This window comes from Papio anubis, chromosome 1 (genome assembly GCF_008728515.1).
Source record: "Papio anubis isolate 15944 chromosome 1, Panubis1.0, whole genome shotgun sequence".
NCBI classification, from domain to species: domain Eukaryota; kingdom Metazoa; phylum Chordata; class Mammalia; order Primates; family Cercopithecidae; genus Papio; species Papio anubis.
Genome location: NC_044976.1, coordinates 5304373 through 5332368, shown reverse-complemented (window position 1 = coordinate 5332368; position 27996 = coordinate 5304373). Strand labels below are relative to the sequence as shown.

Sequence of the window (27996 nt, the reverse complement as noted above, 5' to 3'; positions counted from 1 at the left end):
ACTCTGAATGGTGTCAGCCAAAGAAAGACTCCCTTCCCCACCCTGTAGGGAGGTCTGAGCAGAGTGCCATTGACCAAGAGACAGTAGACAGCCTGCCTCATGGGGCGTGCCGGCACCTGCTTCAGTGGCTGCCTCCTGTGTGCATGAGCCGGATGCTGGGAAGGATCCCTGCCTACACCCGGGCCTCATTCGTGCTTTGCCAGACTGGATGGAGTGGAGGAGGCCCAGGCCACAGTACCACCTGACCTGCCCAGGCAGCCCCTCGTCACCTACTCCCCGAAGTTAACAGCTCAACTCGAATCCAGGGCTGGGCTCCCAGGCTGCCCATCCCACTTCTACCCTCACTGGCCTCCAGTGGGACTCGCTCCTGCCTCGCCCCCACCTTCCCAGTCCCACAGGCCACCCCTGGCTTGGGCTAGGTTCTGTAAAGTTACGTATTTATTGAGCTTTTGGTTCTTTTATAAAGACTTGTCTAGACTCCACTGGGAAGAGTCCTTTGCTTTGGGGTCCAGTGACTCGGGGCACTTGAATTCAGGGTGGCCTCTTTGCGTTCCTGTGCCCCTCCACATGCCACGGATGGGCCATGGATAGAGCTTCCCGTGGGAAGCACCTGGGAAGTAATGGGGGGTGGGGTGCCACCAGACCAACATCCCCAGACTTCCCCACCTTCAGCCACCATCAGAACCTCTCCCCAGGTGCCCTCCTGGGATTCAGGGCTGAATCTGCCCAGTTCCCACACTCTTAGGAAGGTGGGTCCCCCATGGGGGTCCCTTCAGGTACTTTTTTTTTTTTTTTTTAAGACAAAGTCTCACTCTGTTGCCCAGGTTGGAGTGCAGTGGTGTGATCTCGGCTCACTGCAACCTCTGCCTCCCGGGTTCAAACGATTCTCCTGCTCCAGCCACTTTAGTAGCTGGAACTGCACGTATGCACCACCACGCTGGGCTAATTTTTGTATTTTAAGTAGAGATGGGGTTTCACCATATTGGTCAGGCTGGTCTCGAACTCCTGACCTCAAGTGATCCTCCCGCCTCAGCCTCCCAAAGTGCTAGAACTACAGGCCTGAGCTACTGCGCTTGGCCCCTTCCGGTACTTTTGGCCCAACCCCCTCCATGGCTGGGGGCGCGGAGGCGGAGAAAGAAGTCGCTTGCCCTGGTTCTACTTTGAAGTGTTTCTCAGGGTTGGGGCGAGAGTCGGGGTAGGGACCGGGATGCAGCTCCATTCTGTGTCAGCGCTTCGCGTGTTCTCCTTGGCCTTTCCGCTGCTGCCAAATGAGTTCAGGTCTAGGCCGAGCAGAGGGGGCACCCGTTCAGACTCGGTTGGCCTCGGGCGGCCCCGCCTCCCCCCGCCCGCCAGGCGGGCCCTTCTCGACGGCGCGGGGCGGGCCCTGCGGGCGCGGGAGTGAAGGCGGAACCACGACGGGCAGAGCGCACGGAGCTGGGAAGCCCCTGGGCGCCCGTCGGAGGGCCGAGCGCGGCGCCGAGGGCCATGGAGCAGCGGTCGCGGGGCTCCGCGGCGGTGGCAGCGGTGTCTACGGTGAGTTGAGACGCAGGAGGCGAGGGGCAGCTTTGACCCTTGTCCCAAGAGCCTCCGTGAAGGAAGGGGCCCCGGGCGCAGTCTCCACTCCAAGCCTCCCTGTGGCTGGGCTGGCCACCCCTTCCAACCTCGTTAGAGGCTCCACCAGGGCGTAGCCCTTCCACTGAGAGGAAACTCCTCCCAGGAGGGTCTGGGGGCCCCAGGTAGAGAATGATCAGTGTCCCTCCCCCAACAGAAAGCATGGGTGGGGGTGTGGGTGCTGCCGTGTCCCTGCCCTGGTGGACGGGAAGCTTGTGAGAGGCTGGAAGAGCCCCTTCCTCTGGCTCTCCGAAGCCTGGTGTGTGCACAGGGGGAAGGAAGTTAGTCTCGTCTCCACCCATGGGCACCCTTTCTGCGGGGGGCCTGGGAAGTGGGCTGTTCTGTGGGCAAATGCTGGGGCCTCTGAAATGGCGGAGACCCGGCAGGGAGAGGCCCCACGTGGGCAGCTGCACTGAAAGTCAGCAGCACCTGTCCCCCAGGCGCTCCTCCTGGTGCTGCTGGGGGCCCGGGCCCAGGGCGGCACACAAAGCCCCAGGTGTGACTGTGCCGGTGACTTCCACAAGAAGAATGGTGTGTTTTGTTGCAGGGGCTGCCCAGCGGGTAAGTGGCCACAGGGGTGGGAGAGGCATGGGACAGGCAGGGCTGGGGAGGTGGCGGGCAGGCCAGGGAGGTAAGAGGAGGCTGGCAGGGGAGGTAGGGGTAGGCTGACAGAGAAGTAGGGAGCTGGAGAGAAAGAGGGAGGGAGGGCAGGGTGGGAAGCAGGTTGAGGGTTGCTGGGCAGCCCCTCTGCCTGCCTGACCCCTGCCTGGTTCCACAGGGCACTACCTGAAGGCCCCTTGCACGGAGCCCTGTGGCAACTCCACCTGCCTTCTGTGTCCCCAAGACACCTTCTTGGCCTGGGAGAACCACCATAATTCTGAATGTGCCCGCTGCCAAGCCTGTGATGAGCAGGGTGAGGGGCTTCTCAGTGCTTGGCAGGGGGTTCCTAAGGACAGGCCTTTCTGAAGGAAGTGGCTGGCTTGGGCCCAACCTTGGGGTGTGAGGGTCCTGCACCCACCCTTGCCAGAACCCTCCACCCTGATCCTCCTTCAGGGTGCCCTTGCCCCTTCCCTCTTCCTGGTGACCTTTCCATCTCTCCATGTGCCTTGGCCTCTGGTCGGCCTCAGTCTCTGAGCTTCTCTCTTTTTTAGGGTAGCCCTGCACCTGTCTCTCTTTCACCTATTCCTGTCTCCATTATCTTGGGGGCGGGGGTCTGCCTCTGCCTCTCTATGGGAGCCTTTGGCCCTAACTCTCCACTCTCCATCTCCCTGCACCCCCACCAGCCTCCCAGGTGGCACTGGAGAACTGTTCAGCTGTGGCCGACACCCGCTGTGGCTGTAAGCCAGGCTGGTTTGTGGAGTGCCAGGTCAGCCAATGTGTCAGCAGTTCACCCTTCTACTGCCAACCATGCCTAGACTGCAGGGCCCTGCACCGCCACACACGGCTACTCTGTGAGTACCCCCACCCAGGGCTATCTACTCCCTGACCCACTTCTCTGCCTGCCCTACTCCCGTTCCATGCTGACGCATGCCTCTCCTGGACTGCAGGTTCTCGCAGAGATACTGACTGTGGGACCTGCCTGCCTGGCTTCTATGAACATGACGATGGCTGCGTGTCCTGCCCCACGTAATACCTAGCTGTCTTGGGATGGAAGGAAGGGCAGCTGGGAGCAGGGCAAGGGCCTGGGGTGGGGCAGGTGCTGCTGGTTCAGGAATAGGAAGAGGGGACAGGGAGGAGGGAACTTGGCCCTGTGTTGGATGGGCCCCACTTCAGGCAAACTTAGATGGTAAAAGAGAAATCTGCATCCTCCTTAGTCAGATAAATAAGGGTATATGCCTTCCCTTTCAGCCAGCATTCCCCCCAGTGATCCTTCTAGCCAGGTATTACAGATGATTTGTCACTTTTACAGACAGTCACATTGATATAGCTTTAAAACTTGGGCTGAAGGAGGGTGATGCTGCAGTGAGCTATGATCGTGCCACTGCACTTCAGCCTGGACAACAGAGCAAGATCTATTAAATAAATAAATATTAAATCTATTAAATATTAAATAAATATTAAATATATTAAAATAAATAGATAAATACAAAGGGCTGAGAGTCAGGATTGTGCTGCTAGTTCTCTAGGGGATCTTGGGCAAGTTTAGAGAATTCACATCTCTGATATGTGGTGTCCCTTTCTCAACATGGGATGTTAGCAGCTTCTTCACAGGCCTTTGATCAGAGGTAAGGGACTTTCTGTATCTGTTCAAGTCTTTTTTTTTTTTAGATGGAGACTTGCTCTGTCACCCAGACTGGAGTGCAGTGGCACGATCTTGGCTCACTGCAACCTCTACCGCCTGGGTTCAAGTGATTCTCCTGCCTCAGCCTCCCAAGTAGCTAGGACTTCAGGCGCCCACTACCATGCTGGCTAATTATTTGTATTTTTAGTAGAGACAGGGTTTCACCGTGTTAGCCAGGATGGTCTCGATCTCCTGACCTCATGATCTGCCTGCCTCGGCCTCCCAAAGTGCTGGGATTACAGGTGTGAGCCACCGCACCCAGCCTTCATTCAAGTCTTTATTGAATATCTCCTATGTTCTACACACTGTTCTAGGTGCTGGGGATGCAACAGGGAACAAAATAGGCAAAATCCCTGTCCTTTTGGGGTTGACATTCTAGCGACTCTTCATATAGTCTAGAAGCTGCTCAATGAATAGTGTCTGTGGTTGTTATCGGGGCACAATGACAGGAACATTCTTGGGAAGAGTGAGGCTCACAAGAGAGAGGCCTGGGGAGGGAAGAGTCTCCAGGATGGAGCAGTCTTGGGGAGCCGCTCCTGGCATGCACCCCCTCATCCCTCAGGCCACCCCCGTCCCTTTCAGGAGCACCCTGGGGAGCTGTCCAGAGCGCTGTGCCGCTGTCTGTGGCTGGAGGCAGAGTAGGTGGTGTGCTGGGAATGCAAGTGGGAGAACTGGGATGGGCCGAGGGGAGGCGGGTGAGGGGGGCTACCACCCAACACCCACCAGCTGCTTTCAGTGTTCTGGGTCCAGGTGCTCCTGGCTGGCCTTGTGGTTCCCCTCCTGCTTGGGGCCACCCTGACCTACACATACCGCCACTGCTGGCCTCACAAGCCCATGGTTACTGGTAAGTACACAGACCCACACACACACACACACACATGCACGCAGAAGCCTGGGGTCAGGATGGGTAGCCCAGAGTCTACTCAACCCTGATACAGAAGGGGAAACTGAGGCAGAGGGTGCGGGGTGCAGAGGAACCCTAGAGGAGCTGTACCAGCACCCAGGTCCAGGAGGCTTGCCTGGTCGCTGACCGTACTGTCTCTGTGTCTGTCAGCAGATGAAGCTGGGATGGAGGCTCTGACCCTACCACCGGTAAGAACCTCACTGTGTGATTCTGGGCTGCCTTCTGGAGCTGGAAGATCAAGCCTTATTGTGATCCCCAGAGCTTGGCACGTGGCTAGCACAGGGTAGACCTAGTAGACAGAGGTGTTGCGAGCTGAGTCCTGCCCTCAAGGGGTGTCAGTCAGCTGGGGTTCAGACTTGTACACAGGAGCTAACAGTTCAATGGAAGGAGAGCCCCATGGTGCTGGGGGACAAGAGGAAGGAGGCGGGGGCAGGGGACTTGAGGCAGAAGCAAGAGTTCTGCTGGGCCACAGTGAGAGCTGGGCCAACTGTGGGAGGTATCACTGCGGGAGTGTCTGCTGACTGAACCAGGGACTGTTCCCTCCTGGAGAGGCACTGCAGGTAAGGGGCCTTACTTGACAAGCAGGGCTGACCTGGGGCCCCTCTTGGCTTCCAGGCCACCCATCTGTCACCCTCCGACAATGCCCACACCCTTCTAGTACCTCCTGACAGCAGTGAGAAGATCTGCACCGTCCAGTTGGTGGACAACAGCTGGACCCCTGGCTACCCCCAGACCCAGGAGGCGCTCTGCCCGCAGATGACATGGTCCTGGGACCAGTTGCCCAACAGAGCTCTTGGTAAGGGACATCAGTGGCCTGAGGCCTTGACCCCATTCTCCTGTCTGCGGTGGGAAGTTGTGGTTTCACAACGTGTTCCCTTTCTGCCCCCTAACTGACCGGGTCCGCCCCCTGTGCCCTGACCCGCGGGATCCAACGGGCTTCAGGCCTGGGGTACCCGCACGAACGCCCCTGACTCCACCTCCCGACCGCGGCCCACGTACCCCATTGGCTCTCTCTGGCCCTGCCCCAGGCCCCGTTCCTGCGTCCACACTCTTGCCAGAGTCCCCAGTCGGCTCGCCCACCATGATGCTGCAGCCGGGCCCGCAGCTCTACGACGTGATGGACGCTGTGCCAGCACGGCGCTGGAAGGAGTTCGTGCGCACCCTGGGGCTGCGCGAGGCGGAGATCGAAGCCGTGGAGGTGGAGATCGGCCGCTTCCGAGACCAGCAGTACGAGATGCTCAAGCGCTGGCGCCAGCAGCAGCCCGCGGGCCTGGGCGCCGTCTACGCGGCCCTGGAGCGCATGGGGCTAGACGGCTGCGCGGAGGACTTGCGCAGCCGCCTGCAGCGCGGCCCGTGACACGGCGCCCACTCGCCACCTAGGCCTCTGGTGGCCCTTGCAGAAGCCCTAAGTACAGTTACTTATGCGTGTAGACATTTTATGTCACTTATTAAGCCGCTGGCACGGTCCTGCGTAGCCGCACCAGCCGGCCCCACCCCTGCTCGCCCCTATCACTCCAGCCACAGCGAAGCAGCATGAACGAATGTCAGGAGGGGGTCAAAACATTTCTCAGTTTCTCGGCCGGAGTTTGGCTGAGATCGTGGTATTAAATCTGTGGGGGAAAAAAAAAATGACTTCTTGGCGTTTCTGCGGGGCTGGGGTGTTAAGTGGCCTGGACTCTTCTCGAGGGAGTCGAAGGGGACGGGAATCTTGTCACCCCGGGGTCTGGCACCCATGGTGGAGTCCAGTGTGGCCTTAGCTCCCAAGCCTGCCCCTCCCGAGTCCACTCTGGTCCAATTACTCCCAGAAGAGAGCAAGTCGCGGCCACAGCGAGTGATGAGAGCGCTTTAATGGGGCTGCGAGGAGGCGGGGACAGGGTCGGGATGGGGTGTAGCAGTTACAGACACAGGGTCAGGGCCCCTCATCCTCCACTGACTCCACCGGGGCAGTGAAAGGGTCCTGGCAGCGAGTGGGTCTGGCTGGGGACGGGGCGTAGACTTGAGGGAGGTGGGGTCCCAGGGGCCCCAACTGAGGCCCGACAGGCAACTTTCATCTTTCTGGTAAACAAATGACTGAGAGGAAACCCTCAGCGGGGATAAGAAATGAGGCCCGGGCTAGGCCGGGCACAGATCTGGGTCAGGGACGGAGGGAAAACCCCTTCCCCGAGCTCGGGGCCTGCCTCCACCCAGGATGCGCCAGCGACGCCGGTTCCGGGGTGCGGGGGAGGGGACTGCATCCTGGAGGGGGCTGAGCCCCGCAGGAAAACAAAGTCACCACCCACAGGGCTGGGGAGAGCTCTTCACTCTTTGATATTCAACGAACATGCAAATATATGTAAGTCGGCATGCAAATAAGCAGCATTTTTTGTTGTTTACATCAGCAGCTTGGGCACTTATTCTGGGCAACTGGGGCGGCGTGTGCACTCCAGTGTTGCCAAGGGCTGGGGATGCGGGGCCAGGATGGGGAGTCGGGGGTGTTCCAGCGCAGGAGGGGTGGGCTGTGCGGCTCCCAGCCCTTCCGCCGGGGCCTGGCTGGCTGGGGCTGGGGCGGGGGGGCCCCTCCGAGCTGCAAGGCTGCGGGCAGGAGGCCACAGCCTCTAGTACTTAGCGATGTCCCCCTTCTTCAGGATGACCTGTCGCTGCCAGGGCGCCAGCTTGCTCTCATCGTAGCCCAGCGTCCGCAGCTTCTCTGACTGCTCCTTCTCCCGCCGCAGCTCCTCCTGCTTCTGTCGCTCCTCCTCTTTCCTGAGGCGGTGGGGGAGGGGGGGACAGACCCGGTGAAGTCTGGGGCCAGATACCCAGGCTGGCAGAAAGGGTGGGGCCAGGCACCAGGCAGAGGCCAGGTCACCCATGCAAGGGGAGGGTTACTGAGGGCGCGGCCTGGGTTGCTGAAGACAGAGGGGCTAGATTGGGGGCAGAATGGGGTTACTGGAGCACAGGGGAGCTGTGTGAGTGGGAGGCTGAGGCTGGATTATTGTGGGCTGGGGTGTTACTGGAAACAGAGGTGCTGGGTCACTGTGTGGCACCGTGTGAGGAGGTGGTGTTGCTGGGGTGCAGCAGCAAGATTACTGGGATCAGGACTTCAGCTGTTGGGGAGCTGTCAATATGAAGTATTGAGGACTGGGGTGGGGCTGCTGGGGACCAGAGAGACTACATAATTGAGAGACAGGGACTGAGAATTAGAGACAGGTTATTAGAACGTAGAGGGTAGATCTGCCCTGTTGACAGAATAGTCACTAAGCACATGTGGCTGCTGAGAATTTGAAATGTGGCTGGTCTAAACTGTGATGGATTGCAGGTGTAAAATGTGCATGATATTTCAAAGACTAAGTTTTATTATTATTATTATTATTTGAGACAGGGTCTCGCTCTGTTGCCAGGGTGGAGCACAGTGGTCAGATCATGGCTCACTGCAGCCTCGACCTCCTGGGTTCAAGTCATCCTCCCACCTCAGCCTCCCAAGTAGCTGGGACCACAGGTGTGTGCCACTACGCCCAGCTAATTTTTTTTTCTTTTAATTGAGTCGGAGTCTCGCTCTGTCACCTAGGCTGGAGTGGCACAATCTCAGCTCACTGCAACCTCCACCTCTGAGGTTCAAGCGATTTTCCTGCCTCTGCCTTCTGAGTAGCTGGGATTACAGGTGCGCGCCACCATGCCCAGCTAATTTTTGTATTTCTAGTAGAGACAGGGTTTCACCATGTTGGTCAGGCTGGTCTCGAACTCCTGACTTCAAGTAATCTGCCTGCCTTGGCCTCCCAAAGTGCTGGGATTACAGGTGTGAGCCACTGAGCCCAGCCTGCCCAGCTAATTTTTTAATTATTTTTTTGAGATGGAGTCTCCCTCCATTGTCTAGGCTGGAGCACAAAATGGTGCTATCCCAGCTCACTGCAACCTCCGCCTCCCGGTTTCAAGTGATTCTCCTGCCTCAGCCTCCCGAGTAGCTGGGATTACAGGCATGCGCCACCATACCCACCTAATTTTTGTATTTTTAGTAGAGACGGGGTTTTACCATGTTGCCCAGGCTGGTCTTGAACTCCTGACCTCAGGTGATCTGCCCGCTTCAGCCTCCCAAAGTGCTGGGATTACAGGTATGAGTCACTGCGCCTGGCCCCACGAAGCTAATTAAAAAAAAATTTTTTTTTGCATGCCTGGTGTGGTGGCTCGCGCCTGTAATCCCAGTACTTTGGGAGGCTGAGGTGGGTAGATCACCTGAGGTCAGGAGTTGGAGATCAGACTGACCAACATGGCAAAACCTGGCCTCTCCTAAAAATACAAAAATTAGCCGGGCATGGTGGTAGGTGCCTATAATCCCAACTACCTAGGAAGCTGAGGCAGGAGAATCGCTTGAACCCAGGAGGTAGAGGTTGCAGTGAGCCAAGATCATGCCATTGCACTCCAGCCTGGGCAACAAGAGCGAAACTCTCTCTCAAAGAAAAAAAAAAAAAAGGCCAGGCGCGGTGGCTCATATCTGTAATCCGAGCACTTTGGGAGGCCGAGGCAGGCGGACCACAAGGTCAGGAGATCGAGACCATCCTGGCTAACATGGTGAAACCCTGTCTCTACTAAAAAAAAATGCAAACAAATTAGCTGGGCGTGGTGGCCGGAGTCTGTAGTCCTAGCTACTTGGGAGGCTGAGGCAGGAGAATGGCCTGAACCCGGGAGGCAGAGCTTGCAGTGAGTCGAGATCGAGCCACTGCATTACAGCCTGGGCGACAGAGTGAGACTCCATCTCAAAAAAAAAAAAAAAAGAAAAAAAGAAAAAAGAAAAAAAGACCAGGCTTGGTGGCTCACACCTATAATCCCAGAACTTTGGGAGGCTGAGGCGGGTGGATCACTTCAGGTCAGGAGTTTGAGACCAGCTTGGCCAACATGGTGAAACCCCGACTCTACTAAAAATACAAAAATTAGCTGGGTGTGGTGGCACATGCTTGTAATCCCAGCCACTCAGGAGGCTGAGGTAGGAGAATCGCTTGAACCCAGGAGGTGGAGGTTGCATGAGCCCAGATCACCACGGCACTCCAGATTGGGTGACAAGAGTGAAACTCCGTCCCAAAAAATTTTTTTTTTTTTTTTTTTTCCAGAATGAGGTCTCACTGCATTGCCCAGGCTGGTCTCAAACTTTGGGGCTCAAGTGGTCCCCCTGCCTTGGCCTCTCAAGGTGCTGGGATTACATGTGTAAACCACCATGCCTGGCCAAAGACTTATTTTACAAGAGGAATATAAAACATCTCACTAATTTTCATATTGATTATGTGTCAAAATAATATTTTTGATATTTTGTGTCAAATAAAACAGTGCTAAAATTAAGCTCACCTATATCCTTCTACATTTTCACTGTGGCTACTAGAAAATTTTAAATTGCATCTGTGGCTCACATTATATTTCTACTGGACAGCACTGGGCTGGGTGAGATTACTAGGGGCAGAAAATACATTCTGAGGGCCAGTCAAGGTGATTGATACTGGGGTTAGGTTAATTGAAGGGTAGAAAAGGCCATGCTAATAGGAGGCAGGGACTGAATAACTGGGAGCAAAGTTATCAGAGCATGAGAGAGAGATTCTGGGGGACAGCGGCTGGGGCATTATAAGGAGGAAAGAGGCTTTGTACAAGGACTAAGAGACAGGAGGATGCACTCAAGTTGGCCTGGATGAAGGGATGACCCTCTGCGACCTGGGTGGGGGTAAGGGTGGCAGGTTGGGGCCAGCCCTGCACTCACCGCTTCTGCTCCCTGGAAGGAAAAAGAGAGTGTCACTTGGTCCCTCCACCTCAGGGACGCAGTCAAGACACCCCGCCAGGCCAGCCTCTGCCTGACCCCCAGCTCACCTCTCTTCTTCCAGCTTCTTCCGCAGGAGGTCCCGCCTCCAGGCAGGCATGCTGGCCAGCCGGGCCTCCTCCTCCTCCTCCTGAAACACAACCACAAAGCTTCAGGGCCTGCAGGGGCTGGGAGATAGGGGGTACCCTCAACCTGGGGACCTGAAGGAGTCAGGGTCACAGGAAGATACCCTTTTGATGAACTTCTGTGGGACAAGTGGATGAAGTGCCTGGTCACAGCCCCTCAGAGCTGGCCTCCTTTCCCCTAGTAACCCAGACCCTTGTATCCTACAGGAGGCACTAGAGAGATCAGAGCTGAGTGGGACAGAAGCAGAGAATAAGTAGCTGGGACCCAGATGTCCTGAGCGTGATTCCCCACAGGGGCAGGTGGCCAATGGCCACAGGCCCAAGACCTCTGGGCAGATGCAGATGTGGGCCCCCCGCCCAGCCTCTTGGCTCAGGGAGACTCCGGCTGCCCCTGGCTCCCCTGCGAAGGACCTTCAGCCCATGGTTGCCCTCTTCCCACAAGAGTGGACATGTGCTGTACATTTGTGGGGCTGCAATGACATCGGGGGCAGGTGTGGTGGCCAATGTAGGCAGTTTACAGCAAAGAGTTTTATTTATCGAATGTTACAGAGGAGAAAGGGTCTGTACACGGCACACTTCACACGGAACACTGCACACGAGGCTCCCTTGACCTCAGCCAAGGAGGTAGCTGTGAACTCCAGTGGAAAACCGGAGAGCAGGCCACACTGCCACAAGGGGGAGCCGCAGCCCCTCACTCAGAGGGGCTTCTGCTGCCTGGCTCCACACAGAGCCCAGCAATGCCACGGGGCCAGAGGGGGACACCTGGTTTGTTCTGTGCGTGCCCTGCCTATGCGACCAACGCCCCACAGCCTGCCACGATGGGACCTCAGAGGCTGAGGCAGCCTGGTCCTGGGCCCTCCGGGCTGCTCAAGGCCACAGTCCTGGGTTCTTCCTGCTGCTTCCGGCCTCTGGAGGGCGTCAGACAGGCGTCCAGACCCACGTTAAGACGCTGGAGGGTGAACTGCGAATTCCGAATTCCGCTGCTCAGATGTCAAACAGCTCTGCCTCCTTCTCCTTCCAGAAGGAGAAGCTGCGGTCGATGTAGCGGCAGATGTCCTCGTTGCTGAACTCGCCCATCTCAGACACCAGTTCCAAGGGGTCTTCGGAACCAGGAGAGTCTGAGGTCGGGGGAGGCGCAGCAGGCGGGGGCGGCGGCTGCGGCGCAGGGGCCAGGGCCTCGGGCTGCCCCTCGGGCAGGACCCCTGTCTGAACTGGAGCGGCCTCTTCGGTTAGCTCTCGTTCTTTCTCTTCCTTTTTCTTCTCCTGTTCTTCTGGGGCTGGCTCAGCCTCCAGGCCATTCCCGAAGAACCGGTGCCTGAGGTCCTCGAAGCCGTCGCTCCAGCCGCGCTTTCCGGCCTCCACCTCCTCCAGCACCACGCGGTGGAAGAGGCGGATGCGCTCCCACGGGTGGCTGCCCAGCCGGTCGAACATCTCGTAGCACAGTAGGTGGCGGAACTTGCGCTCCTCGCGGCTCAGGCCCATCTCGAGTAGCTGGAAGTAGCCGAGCATGAAGAGGTCCAGCGTGAGGCTGTCGTAGCGCGGGGGTGCGCCGCCGTCCAGGGGCGGCAGGAAGTGCTGGGGCCAGTACAGGCCGTGCGCCAGGCCCGGGCTTGCCGGCACGCGCCGCAGCAGGCTCCGCCAGTGGCCCAGCAGCTTGCCTACCGCCTGCCGCTGCCTCAGCAGCTGCCGCAGTCGTTCGTCGGGACCGTGGGCTGCGCCGTCGCTCGCTGGCAGCCGGGGGGCGTCCGTGGCCTCCAGCTCCGGGCCGGCACCGGCGGCCGCCACACGGGGCAGCAGTCTGCGTAGGCGCGCCTGGGCGCGGCGGCCCGGGCCGCGGAAAGCCCAGCGGCGCCAGTGCTCCAGGAAGAGGTAGACGATGCGCTCTTTGCGCAGGTCGAGGTAGTCCTGGACGCCGCGCAGCTCCGTGCAGAGGGGCGGCCGGCGCGCCAGCTGCTCGGGCTCAGGCAGCGCCGCCTGGCGATCCTTTGCCTCGGGCGGGCCCAGGGTGCCCAGGGGCTCCCAGTCGGCCAGCGGGCCGTGGGCGGCGCCGGCGCTGGGCTGGCCAGAGCCGGCCGCCACGTAGTCCTCCTCCAGGATGGGCTCGCGGCCCGGGGCGCCAGAGGACTGCGGGGGCTTGCGGCGCGGACAGCGCGCGGGCTCCGCGCCCCGTGCGCGCAGCTCGTAGGCGGCGCGCAGATGCTGCACTGAGACGCCGCACTCGAGGATCTCGCGCGCCACGGCCTCGCGGCACCAGCTGAGCGAATGCGAGCGGCCCAGGCACAGCGGTCCGGGCCGCCAGGGCGCGTCGGGCAGCGGCGCTAGCGGCTGGCCGGTGTCAGCGGTCAGCAGTTCCGCCAGGTGCGCAGGCCGGCCGCCCAGCGCGGCCAGCAGCGTGGCCATGCTCTTGAGCAGCGTGGAGATCTTGCTGCACCAGGCGGGCAGGCTGACGGCGCGGCCATGCATGCGGCGCGGGTCGACGGTGAAGCGCGGCGCCGACAGGGCGGCCGAGATGGGCAGCAGCTGCTCCAGCTCCAGCTCCAGTTGCTCCAGGCGCGCCTCCAGCTTCTGCGCCTTGTGCAGCACCTGCAGGTTCTCGATTTGCTGCTCGATGCGGAGGATGTCCGCCTCGGTCATGAGCTCGCCGAAGGGCCCAAGGATGGCGTTGTGCTCGCGGGAGTACCTCCAGCCCTCGCGGGGGTAGCAGCACGAGCTGGTGGCCGTCAGCTAAGGCGGGGAAGACAAGAGAGGGGAGGGAGGCGCGTCTCCCTCTGGCCCAGCTCCCGCAGTGGTGCCGGGAACCTTTTGCATGTCCTGGGTGGTGTAATGGCTCCGCGGGGCTGCATCTGCAGGGAGGGACCGCGCCTGGCCGGCGGGGGGTGACGCTGGGGCGTGGCTTCGGCCGAGCCGCCGCTCCGGGCTCTGCGGAGTGTCCACTTTGGTCGCTGGCGGGGGGCACGGCCGGTCGCTGGTCGCTGCTGCGGCGGCAAGGAGAACAGGCCGGCAGACGGGGTCTCCATGCCTGGCTTGTTGGCTCATTACACCACCCAAGGAACTTGCGAAAGGCGTTGAAACTGAGAGGCGCGGTGGCCCTCCCCAACCAATTCGAGGGCGGCTATTGTGAGGCCTCTCCTCCTAGACTCATGAACCCTTCTCGAGCTCCCCTGTGGCCCAAGCTTTCCCGCTCCCTGTGGTCAGTGTTTTATGTGCAGAATGAGAGGCCACTCTGCTCTTAAAGAGGCTACAGCTGCAGCTTCCACTGAGCTGCCCACCCACCACCCCCATCCTGCTGGACAGCTGGGCACCGTAATATTCTCATTTGCTCACTTTTCTCCACCTCTGATGTCCAGTTTTCCCCCCTGGGCCTGCCATCACCTCCCCAGAGGTCCCTGATTCATCTTGACCCTATGCGATCCACTCCCCACATACAAAATAGGAAGCAGCCTCTTCCCTGCTTAACACTCCCCCCACCCGGCTCCCCAGTGCTCCGGGAGAAAGTCCGTTCTCTTCTGGGCCGCTGGCCAGATCTTGGTAACCTGGCCCCCACTGAGGTCTCTCCAGCTTAGCGACCCCCTTCCTCCAGGACAGTCAGGGCCACATCCACTGTCACTTCCAGACTGCCCTGTCCCACCTGTGGCTCTTCAGTCCACTCTCCTCCTGGCCACCCCTCACTCATCTTCTAAGTCTCACCTTAGACATCACCTCTTCCTTCCCTAACACACCCCCCAGCCCACATATAAGGTGGTCAGTTAGGGTTGCCCCAGTCCCTTCTGTTCCCCATTGCAGCTGGCTGTGTTGCATCAGCCCAGGTACTTCACTGCCACCCACTCTCACACTGCCCCATTTTTTGTGCTCAGTGACTCGCACACATGTCCGCAGCCACCTTAGAGCAGGCCTTGATATGTTCACCATGAATCCCCAGAGGCTACAACAGTGTGTGGGGCACATAAATGGCACTCGGGGGCCAGGCGTGGTGGCTCACGCCTGTAATCCCAGCACTTTGGGAGGCCAAGGCAGGTGGATCACTTGAGGCCAGGAGTTCGAGACCAGCCTGGCCAATCTCTACTAAGAATACAAAAATTAGCCGGGCATGGTTGGTGGGCATCTGTAGTCCCAGCTACTCGGGAGGCTGAAGCGGGAGGATCGCTTGAACCCAGGAGGCGGAGGTTGCAGTGAGTCGAGATCACACCACTGTACTCCAGCCTTAATGACAGAGTGAGACCCTGTCTCAAAAAATAAAAATAAATGGCATTTGGGGAACAGTTGTTGGATGAATGAAAGGCAACTCATCCTGCCAGCGGGTGCTGATCAGCCCACCTTACAGAGAAGGAAACTGAGGCTGGATGAGGCTCAGTATTGGCAGCTGGAAGGTGGCAGTGCAGCAATAGAGCCCATGTCCCTAAGACTGAGACCAAAGCCCTCTTGGCTATGCAGTGTGGTCCTTGGACCAGCGTCATCAGCAGCCTCACCCAGGAGCTGGCTAAAATGCAGAGCCTCAGCACCGCCCAGACCTCCTGAATCTGAACAGGCCTTTTAACTAGATCCCAGGTGCTGGGCACGTGAGGGAGAGTCTGAGAAAGGCTGCTGTCTCACTTCCAAGGACAGGCTGCTGGGAGTGTGTGTGGAGACTGGGACAAGCCCCAAACGGGGGCCTGCCACCCTGCTTTCCACAAAGAAAATGGCCAGGCACAGTGGCTCATGCCTGTAATCCCAGCACTGGCCAACATGGTGAAACCCCATCTCTAATAAAAATACAAAAAAATTAGCTGGGCATGGTGGCACGCGCCTGTAATCCCAGCTACCTGGGAGGCTGAGGCAGGAGAATCACGAGCATGGGATTGAACCCGGGAGGCGAAGGTTGCAGTGAGCCGAGATCGTGCCACTGCACAACAGTCTGGGCAACAGAGCGACTCTGTCTCAAAAAAAGAAGAAAAGAAAAGAAAAGGAAGAAAAGAAAGAAAAAGAAAAGAAAGAAAAGAAAAGAAAGAGAGAAAGAAAGAGAAAGAAAGAAAGGAAGAAAAAGAAAGAAAGGAAGAAAAAGAAAGAAAGGAAGAAAAAGAAAGAAAAAGAAAAACGGGAGGCCCTGAGGTTGGGGTTGGGAATGGCATGGGGGATGGGCTGTGCATCCAGATGCAGACCCCAGGGCTCCCTGGGCACCCCGCCCCACCCACCTTCCGCCTCTGCTCCTCCTCCTCCTGCATCTTCAGCTGCAGCTTGCGCACCATCACCTGGCGCTTCCACTCGGGGATGGGCCGGCCCTGCTCATCGTGCGTGGGGATGAGCGCCTCCACGTCCAGCTGCACGCCGGGCGCAGGAGTAGTGGGCGGCACCGGAACCAAGCTTCCATTGAGCATCGGCTGAAACCCCGCAGCTGGCGGTGTGGGGCTCCGGACTGGTGACAGTGCAGGTGACACAGATGGCAGCGGTGAATCAGGCTGCAGGGAGAAGCGGTGGGGCTGAGCGCCCGGTGGCCTGGGGCCAGGGAAGCCGGGTCGCAGGCTCCTGCCAGGCCCGCCTACCTGGAAGGCCGGCTGCCCACTGCCTGAGAACACTGTGGTCAGCCCCTTGCTTTGCGGCGTAGGCTTCAGGCTCTTGCCAGCCTTAATCTCAGCCAGTAGCTCCGAGTTGTCGCCCGTCGGGGACATCATGTTGAAAGACTTGGTGCCTATGCAGAGGCAGGAGATGAGGCACTGGCCAGGGTGGGGCTGCATCCCTGCCACCCCTCACCCGCCCCTCTGCAGCCCCCTTCCCAAGCCAAGATTGGCTGGGTGCCCATCCTTGGCCCCAGCAGGCAGCTCTCCAGATCCCAGGTCCCACAGGCTGCTTTCAGGGCCCCCAGAGGCGGGCCCTTGGTTCCCCGACTGTGACAACCCCACTATCCTCCCCACCCTACTCACGGGGTGGAGGGCCCCCGCCTGGAGGACCCTGGGAGTTCATGGTGGCTCTTGGGCATATGTCCCCGCCCAGCCACTGACTGCCCAGCTCCAAAACAATACCTGGAATCAGCCACCCGACCTTTGTCCCAGGTTCCCTGGCTCAGCCCGGCTGGGGTGGAGCCTCCCTCTGGCCCTCTCCCTACATCAGCAAAGCCTCAGTGACCCTTGAACTGAGTCAATTGGGGCCTCCACGGACATACAGAGCCCGGACCCTGGAGTGTCAGTACCCACCTGGTCCCCTCCCTCCCCACCACACCCACAGACAGACGCACAAGCAGACACATTGTTTGCAAGCCGGGAGCACATTTATGGCAAAGCGAGGCTCAGCTCTATGGGCCCAGGAAAACAGGGCCCTTACTGAGGCTACAGCAGGCACCCAGGAAGAAGGGCAGGTGGGTAATATGCAAATACACAGGGCACAGGGTGCATTTTCCAGCTTAGCCGGAGGAGGCAAATGGAGATTTGGAGAGAGGTCTCTTGAGCCCCGATGAAGGGGTCAGGTCCGGGAGGGAGGAACAAAATGGGCTGACAGCTCTTGGATTCCCAGACTGGGGATCCTAGAGTACAGTCACAGGGAGGAAAAAGAGGAGAAAGGGAAAATCGGTGTGGCTGGCTCATTTATTTAGGCAAAACCACCAGCCAGGCGCAGAATGCTTAGGTGCGTATGTGGGTATGAGGGTAGGTATGAGGTGCAAGGGCCCACCCATGCATCGAGTTTCTCTCGCCTGCCAGCCCCTGCCCTTTCCTGGAGTCTGGGCCCTCCTGCCTTGCTTTTCCTGCCTCTTCCCCCCACCCTGCGCCTCAGCCTCAGCCAGGAGCCGCGCACGCAGCTACTCACTCTTCCTGTGCCTCAGGACTCTCACTTCTAGGGACCAAGAGGAGAGAAGTGACAGTGGAGTTAGGAGGTAGAGGGGGCCAGGATGAGACTGGGACAGCAGGGGACAGGGAGCGGGCCAGGGAGAGCGGGGAGGGGGAGTGGAGAAGAGAGGAGGAGCTTTTCTGCCCATCTGGCTCTGGCCCCGGCTGCTCTGGGGCCTCATGAGGGTGGTCCATCGAGTTCCCGGCTTGGCTGGTGCCCCTGAGGGCTGGACAGGGCCACCACTGGCTCTAGCCCCTAGCAAGGGCCTCCACCTTGGCACTGAGTTGTGGTAGGGCACCCAGCCCTGGCTGTGCTGGGTGGGGGTGTCTGGGGAAGTCCAGAGTATTTTTCTCTGCCCTTAGCTTCAGCCCTGCTGCAGGCTGTGGAGGGAAGGAGGAGGAGGCTCGGCAGGTGCTGGACATGCTTCCGTGGGCTCTAGTCTGCAGGGCCTGGGGCTCCACAGGAACCGTAGGGGGACAAGCTCTGCTCTGCACTCCTAATCAGGGAGACAAAGCTTTGGAGGGTGCCACTAAGCATGATCTCTGCCCTGAGTGGCTGGGTGAGGAAGGCATCCCAGCCAGGCTGAGATGGGAGCACCACATCTAGACACCCTGTCCTGGGCCTTCTAGGTATCCTGGCAGGGGGACACTGTCCCACCCTACAGAAAAGCAGCCCAGGAATCCTGCACCAGTCTAGCTCTTAAAAAAGGATGCCTAGAGAAGTCACCGGGGAGGGAGGGGAAAACATTGCCCCCATAGCCAGGCCCCAGGTGGCCCAGGGCCCCTGGCAGGAACTGGCTAGGAAGAGTTGCTGGCATATCTAAGAAGGCTTCAGGTCTGTGCTGCTTGGAAGGACAAGAGAAAGACATGGAGAGAGGAAGAGAGGCTCAGGATAGAGGGGGGCAGGGGGAAGAGTGGCCAGCTGTGGGGCCTCTCTGAAGCTGGTTCTACTTCAAGTGTTCCTCCAGCACCAGCTCATTGGAAACGCCAGCGCCAGAGCTGGGAGACCCTTTCTAGCCGGTGGGAGGCAGGCCCAGAGAGGGGAGGGGACTTGCCCAGGCCACACAGCTAGGGGGTGGGAGGCAGGCCCAGACTGGGGAGGGGACTTGCCCCAGGAGCACAGCCCGGTCCTGCTTTGGCAGGACCTCGAGCAACCCAGAGCCCTCTCTTAGGGTCAAGTACTCAACGGGGTAGGGGTGGCCAGAAGAGCATGTAGAAGAGGAAGGACCCGGGCAGTGACAGCTGGGGAGGGGGCGGTGTCTAGATTTCCCTCCCCTTTCAGGGCTAGCGCCGCCCCCCACCCCTCAACCTGCTCCTACTCACTGCCGGTGGACGAAGAGGAGCGGCGCTGCCCGCAGCCAGGGCCAGCGCCCTCGAGGGGCAGAGGCGGGGCCGGTGGCAGCGAACTCGCGGCCTCGGGCAGGGGCGGCGGTGGGGGCGGGGGCGGCGGTGGCAGCTCCCTGGACGCCTTGGGGTCCGCGGCACAGCCGTTAGGCACGTGGTTCCCTGGGAGCAGCGCCGCCTGCGGGGGAGCAGAGGGGCCTTCGAGTGAGCCGCGGACGGCAGGGCCAAGGCGCGGGCAGCCGGCGGGCGCGGGCTGGCAGGCACGCACCTCCTCGCTGTGCGCCATGCCTGGACGTGCGGCCAGCGTCTCGCCCGGGCAGCGGCCCAGCTGCCGGTAGTAGTCTCCCGTGCTGGGCTGCTTGCTGAAGGCGCGGGGCTTGCGGCCGGAGTCCTGCCTCCGCAGCCCGTCGTGGCCGTCGCAGGAGCTTGGCTGCGGGAAGACAGTGACCGGTGGGGCTCGGGCACCTGCCGGGTAGGCGCCCCCCACGCCTCCCCACCCAGCCGTTCACCTCCTGGGGACTCGCGGCCAGCGGCCGTCGAGGGGTGCAGCAGCCGTCTTCCTACATCCCCTGTTCTCAGGGCGGGCACGGGGAGAGGGTCATGGGGGTGTCGGTGGAAGGGCAGGCTCCGCCCGCCTTACAGGGAGGGGTTCTGGGCACCGGCCAAGGGGCACAGGGGCCCCCACTGAGGCCAGAAGGGGCGGGCCCAGGGGCGGGGTGGCCCAGCCCCGACGCCAGGGGGAGCTGGAGAAGGGGCACCTCCCGGTTTAGCCCTCACTAGGCCCTTGTCCGCACCCCGCTCTCCGCTGTCAGACGGACTGCGGGTCCCCAGGGCTCCGCGGAGCCCAGTCTTTCGGGGTCCCGGGCCGGAGGGAGCCCCCTCCAGAGCCTGTGCTCTCCGAGGCTCCGGCTTGCCCCGGACCCCGGTTGCCCATCCGGGGGCTGCTCCTACCTGCCACGGTGCTGGTGGCCCCCGCTGTGCACCTGGCGGCGGGGGCGGCAGGACCCGACACCTGCGTTACCTGATACTTCCTCTCAGGTTACAGCCGCCCGCACACGGCCAGCCTATGGGCTCCGACGGCCTGACATCACCCGGGGCCCGCCAATCCCAGGCCGAACCCCCCAGCCGTCGCGGATACCACGGGGGCGCCAACTACCTTGCCACACCTGGCCGCAGCTCTGCACCCGCCCCAGGCCAGATGTGACCCCGCCCCCTGCGCCTCTCCCTAAGCTGGGAGCTGAGCCCCCACCTTCATCCCCGCCGGAGACGGGAGAGGGCTGATCCTGGGCAGAGGGGGCCTCTCATATTTGGCCCCCGGCTCCGGGTCGCGTCCCCCTGCTTCCCCTCCTGCATCTGGAAACCATCCCCATCCGAAAGCGACACCGACACCCGCGCTCAAGCCTCGGGTTTCAGGGGCCGTAAGGCGGGGTCGGGTGACAGCGTGGCTTCCCGCCCCGTCGCAGCTGCCCCCAAATAGGCCCAGCTCAGTGAGGGAGAGTGAGGCGGCCCGGCCAAAGACTGAGTGACGGAGTGGTGGCTGTCCCCTGCCCCACTCTCCAGCCCCTGCGTCCCTGAGGTGGCCTCAGACCCTTCACCCCGCCCGACCTGGCTCACGTTGCAGGAAACGCGACACCGCAGGATTTGTTTTCTGGGCCAGCCCGCCCGCTCCGCGCCCCCTGCAGCCCAGAGGCTCGGACGCCACGACCCTGCTCCCGCCCTCGGTCAGGCACCCGCGCGGGGGGCGCCGCGGCCACACAAAGAGCCCTTTGTGGAGTGTCCGGGTCCCGGCCCTGGCGCCTGCGGCCCAGCACGCACACAGCCGGGAGGGACGCACACAGCCGGGAGGGGCGCACACAGCCGGGAGGGGGGCACACAGCCGGGAGCCGGGAGGGGGGCACACAGCCGGGAGGGGCGCACACAGCCGGGAGGGGGCTCACAGCCGGGAGGGGCACACACAGCCGGGAGGGGCGCACTGAGCCGGGAGGGAGGCACACACCCGGGACGGGCTCACACAGCCAGCAGGGGACCACGCAGACCTGGCACTTGGGCTCACCGGTGGAGAGGGGACACTGGCTGGGCCACCTGTCCTGTGGCTTTGGGCGGGGCCCACAGGCTGGGCTGGGAGCTCAGCGATTCCAGGGCCCCTGCAGCCCTATCTGGCCGGCCCCCTCTGCCTCCCAGAGATGAAAGGGGAAGCCACTGTGGGAGCTTGGTCTAAGGTAGCATGAAGAGGGCAGCCACTGGAGCTGGCCTGCAGGTTTGGTGTCCCTCCCATGCCTCCCTTGCCCAGTGGCCTTGTGACCTGGGTCACCTTGTATAAACTGGCCCTGGGGTGGCTTGCCTTGGGCTTAAGAGAGAAATGCAAGGTCCCAGGCTCCAGCAGGACCCCAGAGCGCTGCCACACCACATCTGGCCACCTGTGACCTCAGGCTGTCCCCTCACCTCTCAGGCCATCCTTGCTCTGTTCCTGTGGCCAGAATGCCAGTGTTCCCCAGGTCACCCTGCCCAAGATTCCCAGAATTGCTCAGACCAGACCTCTGCCCCCACTCCTGCTCCAGAGCCTCAGCCAGGGGCCTGCAGCCCCCAGACATCCCTAGGTGCCTCACACTCCACCTGCCTGCCCTGGCCTCATCCTCTCCACACAGGCTCTGCTTCCCTCCAGGGCTCCCAGCTCAGGCCTGGCCCTTTCCCCCAGGATCTCGAGCCCTAAACTGGAACTAGCCACAGCTTCACTTCCTCCCAGCCCCCACTGCCGGTGGGCACCCAGCCCTGCTAGTGCCTGCTCACCTTCCCCCCACACTCCTTCCAGCCCTCACCTCCACAGCCATGCCACCGGCACCTTCCACCTGGCAGCCACCTCCCTTGGGTAACACTCTCTGACTGAGCCTGGGGCTGTGGGGGTGGTGGGGGCATGCTTGGGGAGGGGCAGTCTCCATGAATTCTCTGTCAACTTCATGACAACCCAGCCACTCTGTGCAAGAGGTGGCACAGGCCCAGTTCCTGGTGAGGCACAGCTGTCTGGACCTGCGTCCTTCACCCCCCAGCTCCCATGGAGGGCGGTGACCTGCTCTTACTCTCCTCCCAGTCCAGTGTCCAGCCCTGACCCCTCATGGGACTCGCCAGGAGCTTTGACTCTTGAACATGCCATGGACCTAGGGACCCCCACCCTATGCCCACTAGTGAGGCCAGGCCTTTGGCCTCACTGGCCCCCATCGGCCTAGTCCCCCTGCTGGAAGGCAGGCAGGGGGTGAGGGCTCACTACCTCCTTCTTGAGGGCCTCCGTCTGCACGTGGCGGAGTTTGTTCTTCGTCTGCATGTAGATGTCAGCTGCCTGTGGTCCCACAGGAGGCTTGGGAGCTGGGTAGCCAGGTGGGGGTGGGGGCAGTTGGGTGCCTGGGGGCGGGGGTGGCGGGGGAAAGCTGGGTGGGGGTGGTGGGGGTGTGGGCTTCCCGATCATGCCCCGAGGCAGCTCCGGGTTCAGCATGTCCATGTAGCTCTGTATGTCTGCAGCTCTAGCGCTGGAAAGCTCTGGGGAGGCAGAAGAAAGGGCCAGATTTGGGAGCTTGTGGACAGGCTGTTCCCCAAGACAGACTCTCCGCCACCTGGAAACAACTTGCCGAGGGCCACAGTGGGCTCCAGGGCACCACTTGGTACACTTGCTGTGGCCCCTGGCGGTGCTGGGCCTCCTCTCCCTGGCCCTGCCCTGCCCCAGTCCAGCACTTATTGGGGGAAGATCAGGCACCCTGGTTTGGAGGGGAAGCACCAAGGCTTTGGTGTGTCTAGAGGGTAGGGTCACCTGGAAGGGAAGGGCCTACTCCTTGGGAGTACGGATGGCCACATCTAGTCTTTGCAGGGCACCCCTCCCGGGGCTGGAGGCCACCATCTGGCGGCGTAAACCAGGCATTGCAAGTGGACAGACGCCCATGCTCAGGGCATGGTCAGGGTGTGTGTACACACATGCCTGCAGTCTGCTGAGGCGACTGTGTATTTGTGTGTGTTTGAGTGTGTATGCATTTGTGCATGTGCTTCTTTGTACTGATGAATTTGTGTGCATTGCCCTGTGGACATGGTTGTGTGTGTGTGTGCATATCTGTAGTATGGAAATAGAGCATTGTGTGCTTGTGTATAAGATGGGTGTGTGCAGATATTAGCATGGCTCTGTGTGTGTGTTCATATTTGTAGGCTGTATGTACACATGTACAAGCGTGTGCTTTTGTGTGTGAGTAGCTGAGAATAATGAATGGTGGGCGGCACACGTGGATTTTGTGTGTGGGGAGAGTACATGTGGATGTACACCTGTGTTTGTGATGAGCACACACACGCATGAGTGACATCTGTTTCTCAGCAGAAGGGGTGTCTCCTCCCCATGTTTAAGAGCAAGCGATGAGGGTAGTCTCTGACATTGGCTGTGGCAGGGTGGCCCAAGGCCAACCCTCACAGCCTAGTGGTCTGGCTTCAGTCTGCTCTCCCTCCCCCTCTTCCTCCTTGGGCACACTCACCGCGTGGAGGGTGCTGGCCCTTGATGCTGGAGTGGCTGGAGGAGCAGGAGTCATAGTTGGAGAGGGTGCTGGTGGGCGAGCTGAGGTCAAAGTTCAGTGGCTGGACTGACACCGTGGTGTTGGGTGAGGACATGCCTGAATCCAGCTGCTTCGCCTCCAGCTCTGCGGATGGATCCCGGGAGAGCACGCGGTGCTCCACGCTCTGAAGGGGAGGTAGGGAAGCCATGAAGGCAAGTGTTCCCCAAGATGTGTTGCTCTCCAGGCTAGGGTCCCACTCAGCCACGCCTTCACTGTGGGATCTCGGTCAAGCCACACCCCTCTCCGGGGTCTCTTCTGCATCACTGGAGGGTCTCTCAGGTTCCTCCAAGTTAAGATTCAAGCCCAGCCCCGCCAGGCAGCAGGACCCAGGTTCCTGGGAAACTCCCTTGCCTGGCTCCTCCCTGATTAGGAGGGTGGAGAGATTGACGAGGAAGGGGCCTTGAGCTGCACCCCAAGGGGAGAACTGCCAGGAGATCGGCCTTCTCCCTTAAGGATCAGAGGCTCCATGGGGAGGCGCACAGCACAGGCCCATCCCTAGTTATCCGGCTGGCAAGCTAGCGCTCCTTGCCGGACCTGGGACCTGGGGCAGACTCCCAACACCAGCCCGGCCTATCTCCTGATGGGGCCCTTGGGGTAAGGGTGGGGCCTGGGTAGCCAGCTGAGCAGTGATGGGCAGCCAGAGCTCAGGCTGCCAGGCCTGCCATTCCCCCGCCCTGCTGGGTCTGTGCCTCTGACCACAGGCCTGTCCCTTCCCGGTGCAGAGGGGGATGGGGTGGGGGCCCTGCTTACATTGCCCATGCTGCCCCTGCTGCCGGCAAGCCCGCTTGCTCCGCTGCCTCCTACCCAGGCGTACTCCTCCTTGCCCCGTGCCCCCTCCCTGCCTAAGAAGTGTCACAGGCCCCCTGGGAGAGAGAGGCAGGCCTGGCACCAGGTAACGGCTCGGCGGCTGCGCTCATTGGCCCCGTAATTAGGGGCTCTGTGGGAGTGTTTGCCTTTTCTGGGCCAGCATCTTCTGTGGCTTGGATCTGTCACTGCTGAAGCTTGGGTGAGAGAACCAGGGCACACACCCCCCACCCATTCCAGGGGACCAGGCCCAGCTGCCTACCCCAGGAGTCAGGGGAGCTATAGGAGGTGGCTTGGGCAGCACCCAAAGGTGCTCTTTACCTGGCCAACAGCAGTGGGTGCTGAGGGCACCAAGCCCTGACCCCTGTAGGCAGCAGATAAGAGGCTGAGCCACAGCAGGTGTACTGCATCTGCCCTGAGTCACCCAGCTCTGCAGTCTGGGACAGTGGCTTCAAACTTCCCCTCCCCCACTTACTAGCTGTGTCATTTCGGGTGAGTCACCTGTGCTTTTTGTGCCTAAGTTTCTTCATCTGCAAATGGGGATAACAGCACTACTTGCCCTGCTGAGCTCCAGGACATGGCACCCAGTAAATGACGTATAGTCAACTATTTTTTTTAGACGGAGTTTCATTCTTGTTGCCCAGGCTGGAGTGTGGTGGTGCGGTCTCAGCTCACTGCAACCTCCACCTCCCAGGTTCAAGCAATTCTCCTGCCTCAGCCTCCTAAGTAGTTGGAAATACAGGTGCCCACCACCACACCCAGCTAATTTTTGTATTTTTAGTAGAGATGGGGTTTCATCATGTTGACCAGGCTGGCCTCGAACCCTGACCTCAGGTGATCCACCCACCTCAGCTTCCTAAAGTGCAGGCATGAGCCACCATGCCTGGCCTGTCAACTTTTTTTTTGAGATGGACTCTTGCTCTGTCACCAGGCTGGAGTGCAGTGGCGCAATCTTGGCTCACAGCAACCTCCACCTCCTGGGTTCAAGTGATTCTCCTGCCTCTGCCTCCTGAGTAGCTGGGACTACAGGTGTATGCTACCACACCTGGCTAAATATTTTTTGTATTTTTAGTAAAGATGGGGTTTCACCATGTTGGCCAGGATGGTCTCGATCTGTTGACCTCGTGATCCACCCGCCTCAGCCTCCCAAAGTGCTGGGATTACAGGCGTGAGCCTCCGTGCCTGGCCTAAGCCACCGCACCCAACCAACTATATATATATATATATATATATATTTTTTTTTTTTTTGAGATGGAGTCTCGCTCTGTGGCCCAGGCTGGAGTGCAGTGGCCGAATCTCAGCTCACTGCAAGCTCCGCCTCCCAGGTTCACGCCATTCTCCTGCCTCAGCCTCCTGAGTAGCTGGGACTACAGGCGCCTGCCACCTCGCCCGGCTACTTTTTTGTATTTTTTAGTAGAGACGGGGTTTCACCATGTTAGCCAGGATGGTCTCAATCTCCTGACCTCGTGATCCACCCGTTTCGGCCTCCCAAAGTGCTGGGATTACAGGCTTGAGCCACCGCGCCCGGCCTATATTTTTTAATGTACTGTGAAGAGTAACTGAGATTACACCTTTAAGGCACTCGGCAGGGTACCTGCCTAAGTCAGAATCCAATGAGTGGTGTTTGCTGTCCTATGACCACTAGCAGTTGCATCCAGAGAGGCCCTCAGGTGCCCTGGGCCCTAGTGCCACCCCACGGTCCCTCAACAGAGTCACAGACTCTCTTAGCTAAGGGATACCCACCATTGATGCAGCAAAGCCCTTCCCAGTGTCCATCCTGGCTTATATACCCTAGTGACAGGGTGCTCACTACCTGCTGGGCCACTCATTCTCTTCCGGAGACTCTTTCTGGGGCGGAAGTTCATCCTCAGGCCCGCCTGCAGCCTCTGGCCTTTGGGCCTTGCTGTGTTCTGCAGCCCCCAGAGCCAGGACCATCCCCCTGTGCTGGCAGGGAGGGCAGATGCACCGACGGTGCTCAGGGCACAGACCATCTGCCTTCTTGCCTCCGGGCCTCATTTCACAGACCCTCCATGGCCAGGCTGCCCCATGGAGTTAGTTCACATCCTTTTGGGGTTGGCTGCGAGGCCCACTCTCCTCCCTGCCTGTTGCCTCAAAGCAGGCATTGTACCAGCTGGTGCAGAGCCCTGCACTTGGAGACATCCACAGCTGAGTTCAAGTCCCAGCCGGTCACTTCATGGCTGTCTCACCATAATAACATAATTTAAAAAGAGTAGCATGGGTTTCCAGTTATGAACCAGCCATGAAGTCAGCAAATGTACAGTGCAGGGGCTGAGAGGTGGCTCCTGGCCAGGCCATCGAGGCAGGTTCTCCACTCTACCCCTTACTGGTAATGTGATCTTGGTGCCCCGCAGACTCAGTTTATCCATATGTGGAAAGGGACACTTACACTGTCTTCTGCAGAGGTGGCTGTGAGTTATACCCAAGCTAATGTCTATGGGCGGGTGAATGAGCCTAACTGTTCCCAATGGGGCCTGTCTTGTGATTTCTCCAGCCTTACCCCTTGGGGTGACCCTGTTCTTCCCTGTCCTCTTTCTGTTAACCTTTGTGCCTCTAATCCCTCAGTCCCCAGTAGGCAGTGGTTCTGGGCTGAGAGGTCGTGTGGGGTAGTGGGCTTCCTGTCCCTGAACCGCAGCTTCCTCCTTGGTAAAAAGGGGTGACGACACCCACCACTGGGGTGGAGGGGCGAGAAGAGAGAATGCTACAGGAGCAGCGCAGGGATCGTACCAGGTTCTCCACAGTGCGCAGGTAGCGGGTGCAGTGGCTGTGGCCGTTGAAGTCCGACAGGTCGGCGGCCGTGTACCCGTCGCGGTCGCGGACGTCCAGCTCCGCGCCATTTACTACCAGGATCTGGCAGCACTGCGGGGGCACGCATTGAGGACCCGGCCCCGGCCAGGAGCTGGGACCCCAACACCCGGGCAGGGCCATGCCGAGAGCGCGGTGCCAGCAGAGGGCGCGCGCCCCAATCCCGGGCCCGCGCTGACCTCTAGCTCCCCGTTCTCGGCGGCGTCGTGCAGTGGGGTCCCGCCCCACAGGTCAGCCGAGATCTCCCCGCCGTGCAGCAGCAGCCAGCTGAGCACCTTGGTGTGGCCGCGGCTCGCCGCGAAGTGCATGGCGGTGGCGCCGTCTTTGTCCTGCTCCGACAGGCTCACGTCGGTGCAGCTCACCTGGGCAGGAAGGGCGGGGAGAGAGGGGCGGGGGCTGGGCGCCAGGCCCCTGCGGGCCCCGCCCCCTACCCCTCCCGGTCCCGTCACCGTTCCCCCGCCCCACCCTGATGGCCCCACCCCCTCCACGCCCCGCCCTGCCGGCTCCGCCCCGCCTCCCCTCCCCCACCGCCCGGGCCCAGAGCTCACCAACCACACGATGACCGGGCTGTGGCCCATCTGCGCCGCGGCGTGCAGCGGGGTCATGCCGTCGAGGGCGCGCGCGTGCGGGTCTGCGCCGCATTCCTGCACCAGGTACTGCGTCACCTCCAGGTGGCCCTCCTGGCACGCCAGGTACAGGGGCGTGGCACCGTTCTTGGTTTGGGCATTCACTCCCCTGAGGAGACACAGTGCCCACGTTGGGCCTTCAGCGCCTCACCCTCTCCGAGGCCTCCTTACGCCCCCCGCCCCCTCCCGGGGAGCCCTGAACGTCAGGGAGAGTGGGTGGGAGAGGGCCCTGTCACCCGCCCGCTGCCGCCCCTGAGGCTTCCCCTGGACTTAGTCCTGAGCCACCCTCCCTCAGAGGCGCCTGAGAGCGTCCGACCCAGCACTGCCCTGCCCTCAGTCC

The 27996-nt window shown here is 60.5% G+C and overlaps 3 protein-coding genes across 20 annotated transcripts in view; 2 read left to right on the top strand and 1 right to left on the bottom strand.

The window, feature by feature from the left end:
* Nucleotides 1–482, top strand: part of PLEKHG5 (pleckstrin homology and RhoGEF domain containing G5) — a 53631-nt gene extending 53149 nt beyond the window's left edge. For all 8 annotated transcript variants that reach the window (XM_009183007.3, XM_009182953.3, XM_021935563.2 and 5 more), the window contains one exon: nucleotides 49–482. In XM_009183007.3, the coding sequence (XP_009181271.2) occupies nucleotides 49–58 (10 nt within the window). In that variant the 3' untranslated portion in view covers nucleotides 59–482. The remainder of the gene's footprint in view (nucleotides 1–48) is intronic.
* TNFRSF25 (TNF receptor superfamily member 25) lies at nucleotides 67–6425 on the top strand. Of its 6 annotated transcripts, none has more exons than XM_031664082.1 (10): nucleotides 67–1533; nucleotides 2038–2172; nucleotides 2390–2524; nucleotides 2895–3062; nucleotides 3159–3237; nucleotides 4475–4530; nucleotides 4629–4736; nucleotides 4950–4984; nucleotides 5455–5592; nucleotides 5825–6425. In XM_031664082.1, the coding sequence occupies exons 1-9, from the start codon at nucleotides 1269–1271 to the stop codon at nucleotides 5554–5556; spliced, it is 1083 nt and encodes a 360-aa protein (XP_031519942.1). In that variant the 5' UTR covers nucleotides 67–1268; the 3' UTR covers nucleotides 5557–5592; nucleotides 5825–6425. The 6 variants fall into 6 exon arrangements, with proteins under 6 accessions (XP_031519942.1, XP_031519940.1, XP_031519941.1 ...); XM_031664080.1 differs by having other exon boundaries at nucleotides 5412–5592; XM_031664081.1 differs by having other exon boundaries at nucleotides 4947–4984.
* A 198-nt stretch (nucleotides 6426–6623) lies between these two features.
* Nucleotides 6624–27996, bottom strand: part of ESPN (espin) — a 37903-nt gene continuing 16530 nt past the window's right edge. Inside the window, exons 3-15 of one of the 6 annotated variants that reach the window (XM_031664006.1) lie at nucleotides 27579–27765; nucleotides 27210–27392; nucleotides 26953–27084; nucleotides 23326–23527; nucleotides 22089–22354; nucleotides 19095–19256; nucleotides 18806–19004; nucleotides 17463–17489; nucleotides 16208–16353; nucleotides 15860–16123; nucleotides 10617–10696; nucleotides 10510–10521; nucleotides 6624–7538 (exon numbers count right to left, since the gene is read on the bottom strand). In XM_031664006.1, coding sequence (XP_031519866.1) covers nucleotides 7391–7538; nucleotides 10510–10521; nucleotides 10617–10696; nucleotides 15860–16123; nucleotides 16208–16353; nucleotides 17463–17489; nucleotides 18806–19004; nucleotides 19095–19256; nucleotides 22089–22354; nucleotides 23326–23527; nucleotides 26953–27084; nucleotides 27210–27392; nucleotides 27579–27765 — 2008 coding nt within the window. In that variant the 3' untranslated portion in view covers nucleotides 6624–7390. The other 5 variants (XM_021935553.2, XM_003891035.5, XM_021935551.2 and 2 more) reach the window with 5 other exon arrangements.